The sequence below is a fragment of the Aulonocara sp. 'chitande type north' Nkhata Bay genome, linkage group LG9 (genome assembly GCF_057382095.1).
Source record: "Aulonocara sp. 'chitande type north' Nkhata Bay isolate Kocher_YH1m ecotype deep benthic linkage group LG9, A_spYH_male_GT1.1, whole genome shotgun sequence".
Lineage (NCBI taxonomy): Eukaryota > Metazoa > Chordata > Actinopteri > Cichliformes > Cichlidae > Aulonocara > Aulonocara sp. 'chitande type north' Nkhata Bay.
The window spans coordinates 4,262,128-4,272,357 of record NC_141352.1 but is presented as its reverse complement, the minus strand read 5'-3'; the positions used below and the strand labels follow the sequence as shown (position 1 = coordinate 4,272,357).

Sequence of the window (10,230 nt, the reverse complement as noted above, 5' to 3'; positions counted from 1 at the left end):
AATATATAGAATAAACCTTCAATATACTGAATGAAAACATCTTGTGTTTTAGAAGTGTACTATTATAGCATGTTATGTCGCCAGCAGCATTCCTATGAGGAATAAAGACATTATTCCATGGAAATGTTTAGACTGTATAAACCAGTCACAGTATTCATTGTTGTACTACAAATGACAAAATTTGGGTAGTACTTCAACATACAAGTACACACTATTTAGTGACATTTAGCAGTGCTAAAGGAGGAATATGTGGAATGAAATTTGCATTTCCTTTCCTGTCAGTCTGTGGGACCAAGACCCCAATACAGCAAGTCTAGATCAGGTTATGTTTAACAAGTCCAGACTTTAATCCTGTGAGTCGTATCCAGTAAGTTTAGATGGAGCTTATGGGTGAGGGGACTCGCCCAGTTCTAACTGTCTCCTCTAATAAAAGCCTTGCAGGCCTGGTACTCATCAGCTACACCCGTCACGAGCAGCTCCCCTCAAGATCAGTGCTCTTGGAATATGACTGGGTTTAGTTTAGTGGTTTGGTAAACTAAGCCACAGGGGTTAGAAATGATGGGGAGAGAGGGCAAGAGTACAGTTAGTGTGTAGTGTTGTGTAGTTAGTGTGTAGGCTAGTATTTATTTATTTATTTTTTGCTTTATGTGTTAAAACAATGAGGTAACTATTGAATGTCAGAAATGCTAGCCCTCGGCCCTCGTCTCGTGTGTGTTTTTAGTTTGTTTGCCCTTCCTGACCTGCTTATCTTTGTATATTAATTAGAACTTCCTATAAAGCTGTTTAAAGTTTTACTTACCTGCTGGTGATGTTACTGCTGACAGAATTCCAATAGAGCAGCCACACTGATAGTAATACAAATACTTTTTAGAAGAAGAATAAAAACTCTATGGAGCAGCAAACATCCCAAACAAACGACCTTAAAATAGGTTTCCTTTATGTTGTGGCAGCAAAAAAGCTTGTACTACACTCAAAAAAATCAACTAGGGCATGTGTTTGATTAACAAAGTAGTAATATGTTTACATCACATGAAGAAATCATTTTTATGCTCATTAAATGATTCATTCTTTTTTGTTGAATATAAATCAAAGAAAACTTTGATGAGTTAAATTCGTTCATGGCAATCCAATGAGAATGAGGTCCATCAAACCAACGGCTCTGATAGCGTCATGTATTGCGCATGCTCCACGCCCACCGGATGCGGAAAGGTCCGTTGAGAAGTTAACGAGCGCACGTGGAGTTACTTCTTTGGCATACCTGATAGTGAGGTAAGTAATATTTCTTGATATATTTATTTAGGTTAGTGGAGTGAGAGATAAATACTATTAGTTAAAATTTTTTACCTGTGTAGTGTGGAGATTTATATATAGCAGGGAGGTTGTAGACCCAAACATTTTTCAAATGTAAGTCGGTGAATTTAATGTTTTTTTTAAAAACTTAACCGGAGTCGCTAATTGTTGCAACAGAGCAAAAACTGATGAGGTTATTTTGGTAAGTTCGTTTTTTTGTTTTTGTTTCTGTCGACTTTGAATGAGGTGTGTTTCATGGTTATCTGCGTTGGTAGGACTGTTTTTCTTCTCTGGAGTTAGCTAACTTTGAAGAGCGGGAAAGCCGCATAGAGCCGTAACGTCTTCGCATATAGCTCCATGAATGAAGGGTTACTTTCTGCTTAACCGGAGTTGGTGATTGTTGGTAGTAGTGGTAAGACTGACCGACATGGTTTTGGTGATTTTATGAGTGTTTTATGATGCTCTATCTAAAATTCCAGTTTTTGTCAGTGGAGTTTAGTCGCGGGCAACCGCATTAACTGGATTGATGAAAGGTTTAATTCAACTAAACCAGCGTTTAGGGGAGTTAATAACAAGGAGTAAGATAAAATCTGTCACAATAATTGCATGTGCATTTTCTTTTTTGTAATATATTCACTTAATTTTTGAATTCAGAATGATTTAGGTGGATAATTGTTTGGGTTATAGTTTCTCTGGTGCTCTGCATTAGGCTGACTAACGGTGCGTTCACACCGAACGCGATAGATGCCCCTAGCTGATCTCGTGCACATTTGCACCTCGAAGCGCGTCCAGCATGAACTGGTCGAGGTTTATATGCAATTTTCACGCGTATGAAGAAGAGATCTGGGAGGAAGTAGTGGCAGACGGTATGTTATTAAAATGGCAGCTGTCAATCTAGCGTTTGAAGAAAGAGTCTCCCTTCTCTATTTGCTGTGGAGAGCAGAGCAGTGCCTAAAGGACGTCCTCACTGTACCTGGGTCCATCAGGTCTTCCACAAGCGTGAGCAGTTTGGTGAGTTTCACCACTTGCTCCAGAAGCTCCGTCTGGATGACGGCCGCTTTCAGCTGTACCACCTTCTGTCCCTTGCCGAGTTTGAGAAGCTGCTGTCCCGCAGATTTTACCAACTCGAGCGGTAGACGTGATAAGCGCGAATGCACAAAATGCACCACACAAACTGCAGTGCGTATTTTACTTCGCGCTTCAAAGGCGTCAGTCGTGTGAAGTAGGCAGAAAAGCGTTTTCTCAATGCAAATCTGCTTCCGAAGTTTAGCTGGACCCCCAGTCGCGCTTCATCGTGCTCCTCCATTGACTTTACATGTAAACCTGAAGCTCTGGTCGCGTCTATCGCGTTCGGTGTGTACGCACCGTAACAGTCTTCACATTTCACAGTATGTAGATATTAACACAAATTTGTCAGAGTAATAACTTTGTTTTAATTAATTTCTCTCCCCAGAAATACATCACAAAATAAAGCCACATTCCCATGCTCTGAGATTCTTATGCACCTCCTCAACAATACATGGTAAGTTCATGTTTGCCTTATTATTATTATGTTATTTATTTATTTTTTTTGGATGATGCAGAAGTTTAATCTCCTTGACGTTTTCTAATGCATATTTCATTTTTTATCAGTGACGTGTATGTGGCAGTGCAAGCATTGTGTTACCAGAGAGAGCAGCAGGTACAAATTACTTCAACATTATAAACTACATCATCATTACGGAATAGGTCAACATTATCTGTGCATATATGTTAATTGTCCGTGCACATTTAAGACTTGGAGTGGACTGAACACTCATGTCTATAAAGCTCATTCATCTCAGTTTACACAGACAGCTTCAAGTTCAGTAACTTTTAAATGTGAGTTATGTGACTGCAGTGACGTCTTCTCTGAGAGAGATTTTTTTGTCCATACTGGAACACATCTGCGAAGTAACGAGACAGTTAGTTGTGTGTTTCTTGGTTGCCCTTTCAAGACAAATATTTACAATACATTTTATACACACAAAAAGAGGAAGCATCATCCACACACACTTAAAGATTTTAAAGCCAGTGTAGTTACACGTGTGGACCCAGTTCAAGTGATAGAGTCCTCTGATAATGTAAGGGCTAGCTGTTCTGAAGATGTATCCTATAGTGAGTCAGTGACAGAATGTGATAATAGTGCTGTTGAAAATCAGCCCGAACTAATTGAACGGAAATTAGCAGTAATATTGTGGAAATTGGAACACATATTTCATGTTCCAGCAAAAGGATTAGATGAGTTCTTAGAGGAGTTAGTTTTTCTGTTGAGTTCAGCTAGTGTACCTCTGACAAAACGTACAATTACAGAAATTTTTAAGAGCCATAACCTCCATATTAGTCAGGCTGTTATTGAAGAGCTTGCAAATTCTGTATGTGTTTCTAACCCTGTGGCTAAAATATTGGGAAAGTGTGGCCCTCTTGCCACTCCTTATAAAAGAAAACTATACTACATACAAAATTTTAGGGTTGTAGAGCCTGTTGAGTATTTTTTATCGATAGACCAAAGGAAGTCATTTCAGTACATCCCTTTATTACAGTTATTGCAGGAAATATTGAGTCACAATAAATTGCTGGATAGAGTGATTGAAGAACAAATAGCTCAAGAAAATAGAGAGAATCTGAATGGTGATCAGAGGGTTTACAGATCTTTTCGAGATGGGGAGCATTATAAAAGAAATAGCTTTCTAGATGGTGAGAAGTTGAGAATTTCTATTAACCTTTATATTGATGATTTTGAGGTTTGTAATCCTCTTGGGACCTCACGGAAAAAGCACAAGCTTTGTGGTGTATATTGGGTCTTGGGCAATTTACCACCTGGTTCTCATTCAGCCCTTTCATCCATTTATTTGGCAATCCTTTGCAAGAGTGAAGATTTGAGGACATTTGGGTTTGAAAAAGTCTTTGATCCACTTTTGAGAGATCTGGTAACTTTGGAGCAACATGGTGTGTTCATCAGTCAGTTGAACGAGTGTATTAAAGGAACTGTGAGCTGCGTCATAGCTGACAACCTAGGAGCCCATGGGCTGGCAGGTTTTGTGGAAAGTTTTTCTGCTGAATACATATGCAGATTCTGTACAGCTAAAAAATCTGAAATAAAGTCAGTGACTGCTGGTGATTTTGAGCATAGAACACCGGAACTTCATGAATTCCATTTGAAGCGTGCACAAGAAACAGCAAGTGCTTGTTGTGGAGTTAAGCGAGATTGTATTTTGAGTAAGAATCTGAGCCATTTTCATGTCACTGCAGGCTACCCTCCAGATGTAGCACATGATCTGCTAGAGGGCATAATACCAGTGGAGCTTGCGCATTGTTTTTCTTTTTTAATCTCTAAAAAGTATTTCACCTTAGAAAAACTTAACAACTTGATCCAAAATTTTGAGTATAAATGGGCAGATAAAACCAACCGGCCTCATGCAATTCCCCAGACTTTCTCATTAAAAAAAAATATTGGTGGAAATGCACATGAAAATTGGTCTCTGCTTCGTTTGTTGCCTCTAATTATTGGTCCACTTGTTCCAGAGGATGAACCTGCATGGCATATTGTTTTGGATCTGAAGGACATTGTGGAGCTTGTTGTAGCCCCTGTCCAGTCTGATGAGTCGATTTCCTACCTTGAGTGTAAAATCAGTGAACATCGCCAGAGATACCAAGAACTTTTTCCAAACAACAGTCTTCTCCCTAAACATCATTATTTGGAGCACTACCCTGCTCTGATTCGGCATTTTGGGCCTCTTGTCCACAAATGGACAATGAGATTTGAGGCGAAACATAGTTTTTTTAAACAAATTGCTCGCTATACAAACTGTTTTAAGAACATACCTGTTACACTTGCCAAAAAACATCAGCTCGTGATTGCCTCTGACTTGCACTCTTCTGACCATAAGACACCTTTAATGGTAAATGTTGGCTCATCAGTACCAATTGATGTTCTGAAAAGTGATATCGCAGTAGCTATAAAGCAAAGATTACCAGATGAAACTGATGTCCATATTACAAAAAGCGTGTCATACAATGGCATGAACTACAGCACAGGAATGATAGTTGTTCATGGGCAAATATTTGGTTTGCCAGAGTTTGCAGAAATTCTGCAGATTTTTATTTTGCATGGCAGAATATACTTTTTTGTAAAAAAGTTCTCTGCTTGGTATCGAGAGCACTTCAGAGCTTTTGAGCTTGACATGTCACATGCAAGAGAGGTGTCTCTGATTGAGCATGGGGAACTACTCGATGACTACCCGTTAGCTGCCTATTCAGTGGGAGGCCTGCGTCTGGTTACTCTGAAGAGACACACTAACTTGCAGGGTAAACAGGAGTGATGTTTGTAAGTATTTTCCCCCTATATCACCTGGCACAGTAAATAATACATCATACTTTGCAGACCAATTGCTACTTAATTTATTGAGAGTAGATTTCTTTTAAGCATCTTATGCAAGAATTGTCATTAATTAGAAGAATGCAAGACAAATCTGGAAAATGCACTATTCACTTCTCCAGTAAAAAAATTCCTCGAGGCCAAGGTGACATCATCAAATTATCGTTGACATTAGAATTTGTTACACACACTCGCACAATAGTCAATGAGTACATCTTTATTTATTTTTTAAATATTTGATATTTGTCCAGGTCAACATGATGGCCCAGCCCATAAGACTGAGGATCATTCTCGGAGAAGATGATGCCAGGAAACTAATTTTACCAGCTGGGATATCAGACTCCATTGAGGAATTGTGTCAGGAAATAAAGACAAATTTTGGAGTGCAACAGGATTTTCGTCTTCAATATCAAGATCCTGATTTCGGAAATGATTTTGTAAATCTGACTGCGATCTCTGAAATTAATGATAAAGCAACTTTAAAGGTTGTATACTTGGATAGTGTGCAGTTGCAAAGTTTTACAGAAGATGGAGTGACATGTCAACCAGTGCGAAGTCCAACACATTCCTTTTCAAGCTCTTCAGACACAGACAATACAAGGCCCGTTTCATCGTCAGGTTCATCACCGTCTACAAGACTGTCAGTGTGGCCAAGTGTCTTCACAGTCCCTCGTTTCAGCTATGAGGCTGAACTGCAACTTGAAAAGGCCAATGCTGAGTTCATTGCTGGTGGAACTCATTTGACCCCCTCACCAAAACTGAAATCCCACCTTTTAGAAAGGCTGGCTGAAGAAATAATAAAATTTAAAGTCTATCCAACTGACAATGACCTGAATGAAGTTGCAGAAGCCCTTGTCAAACAGCATCCTTGTCTGAGGGAGCAGGGATCCTTTAATGGCTGTTATGGTTGGAAAATTAGCCTCAAGTATAAAATGGCCAATGTCCGGACCAAACTGAGAGGCCTGGGCTGTGCTGAGGTGTTGGTAAATTCACTAAAGAACAAGGCCCAAGACAAAAGTAAGGCAGCATTGAATGTGAAAAAGCCTAGAAGAGCAGAAGTCAATTACTGTCCGCAGTATCCAAAAGGAGAAACCACTGACAGCCTGGAAAAAGAGAGAATTGCACTGCTTTCAGAGGTTCAGAAGAGAAACAATGACAATATAGTGACAATGAAAATGCAGAAGACTTTTTCGTACAGAAGGCAAGAAGTTATTCAAGGACAGCCCTTTATTGCAGATTTTAAAAGCAGATGGCCAGCTCTGTTCACCGAGAAAGAGGTGCATGTCCTATATGTCTAACTTTTAGAGTGTGTTTATGGTTGACCAGTTATTTCTTGCTTCACTAATATTGACATAACATAGTGATAAAACAGCTAATAATTCCTGGTATGTCCTTCCTCTGGTGCATATTATAAGTGCATTGTTCATGTTTTTCAGATTGACAAGGAATTCCTGCGCATATCGACAGTACCGCTGCTATCTAGATTCTTTTATGAGCTAGACTTGTACACTCCAAGTTCAAGTTCAAGTTCAAGTTCAACTTTATTGTCACTTCAACCATATACAGTTTAAAAATACACAGTGAGGCGAAACAACGTTCCTCCAGGAACCAAGGTGCTACAAGACAAGTTAGTGCAAAAAAAAAAAAAAATATATAATATATCTAGGTAATATATAATATATCTACGCATGATGGAGCTCTTTCGAGGCAAAGGTGGGGTGGCTGGCAGAAAAATGAGACACATCATGGTGGCCATCTCTAAGGTGGGTTAGTTCTGTGCTTAAGAACATTTTATGCCCATAATCTGGCAATTTTATGAGCAAAGATATCTATACATATGGTAGGCAAAAGTCCTAAGAGGTTTTCATATTTTATACAAATTATATAAGCATCAGTCTTATATTAATAAGTAATTGATAAAATCGTATGGTTAATTTTGATCAAAATGGGGAAAAAAAAACCCCAAAAAAACATTAGTGTTGCCTCATTTTGTGTCTGATTTGGTTTAGACAGATGTTTTGAGGTGGCTGTAGCTCAGGTGGTAGAGCAGGTCAGCTACTAATCAGAAGCTTGGCGGGTTGGTCCCAAGCTCCTCCAGTGTGCATGCCAAATATCCTTGGGTAAGATACTAACCCCAAGTTGCTCACCGATGCATTCATCGGAGTGTGAATGTGTATGAATGTTAGACAGTAAGCACTAAACCCGGTGGCGCCAGTGTTCGACAGCCTCGACCTCTGTCAGTGCGCCCCAGGGTGGCTGTGGCTACAATGTAGCTTACCATCACCAGTGTGTGAATGTGTGTGTGAATGGGTGGATGACTGGATATGTAAAGCGCTTTGGGGTCCTTAGGGACTAGTAAAGTGCTATATAAATACAGGCCGTTTAAACAGTTTAGAAAAAGTGATTGGGTGAATGAATTGTTGTATAAAGGCAGCTTTGAGTGCTCTGAGTAGAAAAACGCTATATAAGAACCAGTCTATTTACCATGTGGCCTTTTGGACTCTTCCAAACTAAGTATTCCTTTTTCAAACTGCTGCCTAAAAGTTAAATATTGTCATTATGGATTCCCTTTTTTCTTAGGATGACACAATACATACAAGACGAGCATGCATCCTGAAGTCCTTGTGTGTCTACCTGAATGAAGACCATGAGAAACTTGTGAAGGAATATACGGTCAGTTATATTCACAAGTTGTTCTGTGTTATGTAATTTGCTCCAGGAGTTATGGGTAATTTCGATATATGAAATGGTAAAATGTGACACCACATGTGAATAAAAGATATTGCAATTGGTCCTTGTTTTGTTTCATGTCAAATTTCTGAGGTGTGAAACCAGAGACATAGAATTTAGTAAATATATCAGCATATTCACGCTGATTGCTGAATTCCTTTTTTTTTTTTCATATGTAGACTCAAACAAATGTATTATTATATTTTACGTCACAGAACACTGAGGCCAACACTGAAGCCATGGAACAAACTGTGATGGGAGTGTATGTCATACATCAGGAGGGTGCGGAGCCTGGAGATGACCCAGAGAACATCGGTGTCCTGATTGAAGGCGTGGAGGTTCTCACTGGTTTGAGGAGCATTGCAATTGCTTGTGCTCTGTTATTTGGACTGATATACTGTCTGAACCTAAGCTACCCACCGGAGCTCAAATGCACTTTTGAAGTCTTGCAAAAGATTATCATGAAGCTGGATGGACAGAGGTTGTCATCCAAGGCACAGTTCCTAAAAAACAAGCTAATGGGGTGAATGAGCTTGAAACGGACTCATGCAAGCCAGATTTTTTTTTTCAAGGTTTCTGCAATGCAAATATGTGTTTACTGTTTTAAAGTTTAAAATTGTAAGTTATAAAATGTTCATATAAACTATGTGGTTTGCTCTGTGGCTATTACACAAAGATTGTTCGTCCATAACTTAAAGTCTTATACACTTGAAGTGTAAACACTGATTTTTGCCAGATGGCAATTGTTACAAAGGCAAATGCACACTGGTTTTCACAAATTGTTTGAGTGGAGCAGTTATGCTCAAAATTGAATGTTTTCTCCACACGTTAAATAGCATAAAGTCACTATTAATGGATACAGCCTGATTAAATGGAGAACTAATGTATGCAAGCAACATAGTAATGTTGTAATATTATAGTAATGTTGAATGTTATGTCTGAGCTTTAAATTGTGTTAAAATTCATATTGTTGTTTGCAATGCATATTTTACTACATTTTACGAAAGTTGCTTTGGGGATAATATTTTTTGTCTGCAAACTATTCAACAGACTTATTTCATTTTTATTATTAGGGTTAGGGTTATTTTATTGTATTTTTTCTTTCAGTCAGCATGTCTTGATCTGGAAGTTCTGTGGTCTTGGTATGAGATGGTTAAAGGGGAGAAAGCTAGGCTGAACTGGGATCCTGCCAACTGTTTTAAGAATGTTCAAGCAAAATAAAAGATGGTTTTGCAAGTTATCATTTATGTATGTTTCATTAATTTAATTAAAAGTAATGTTTACATAAGCAATACAAACACTAACTGAAACATGATTGGTGTAAGTACTACAGACATAAATTACATTTGTTCATTCAACAAGATTAACATTGGTGTAACAAACAAATATTTTACTAGTTCATGTAACAAGACTGACTTTTGATGTGCCAAAGTGTTTAAACAATATAACATGAATTTAAATTAATTTAATTAGACTAACTTGGTACAAACATGTTAACTGAATAAAAATCAAATTAACTGAATGTTAATGTTTAAATTATGTTACACTTACAAACATATTTAGTGTTGAAACAACACAATCAAGATGGATTGATTTAACATGATTTGTTTAGATGGAATATAGGTGGCAAGATGAAATTAAGTTCATCCAATGAATTATTTTTTTGAGTGTAGCCAGTTTTATTCCCACATTATATTAACTTGTGTAATTGTTCCACCACTTACTGCAGATATTGATGGAAGTTTGTAATGGTCTGTTAATTTAGGTTTAAAAATATGCAAATAATCTTAACTCATATTACATTGGATTATTAT

General features: G+C 38.1%; 1 protein-coding gene across 3 annotated transcripts; it reads left to right on the top strand.

Annotated features, from left to right (window-relative positions):
* The first annotated feature begins 977 nt into the window (after positions 1-977).
* LOC147321455 (uncharacterized) lies at positions 978-8,963 on the top strand. Of its 3 annotated transcripts, none has more exons than XM_086305380.1 (5): positions 978-1,269; positions 2,744-2,812; positions 2,923-2,971; positions 8,267-8,359; positions 8,632-8,963. In XM_086305380.1, exons 1-5 carry the CDS (start codon positions 1,130-1,132, stop codon positions 8,941-8,943), a joined length of 663 nt encoding a protein of 220 aa, XP_086161506.1. In that variant the 5' UTR covers positions 978-1,129; the 3' UTR covers positions 8,944-8,963. The 3 variants fall into 3 exon arrangements, with proteins under 3 accessions (XP_086161506.1, XP_086161509.1, XP_086161508.1); XM_086305383.1 differs by lacking the exon at positions 978-1,269 and adding an exon at positions 1,291-1,492; XM_086305382.1 differs by lacking the exons at positions 978-1,269; positions 2,744-2,812; positions 2,923-2,971 and adding an exon at positions 7,211-7,449.
* Positions 8,964-10,230: the final 1,267 nt, after the last annotated feature.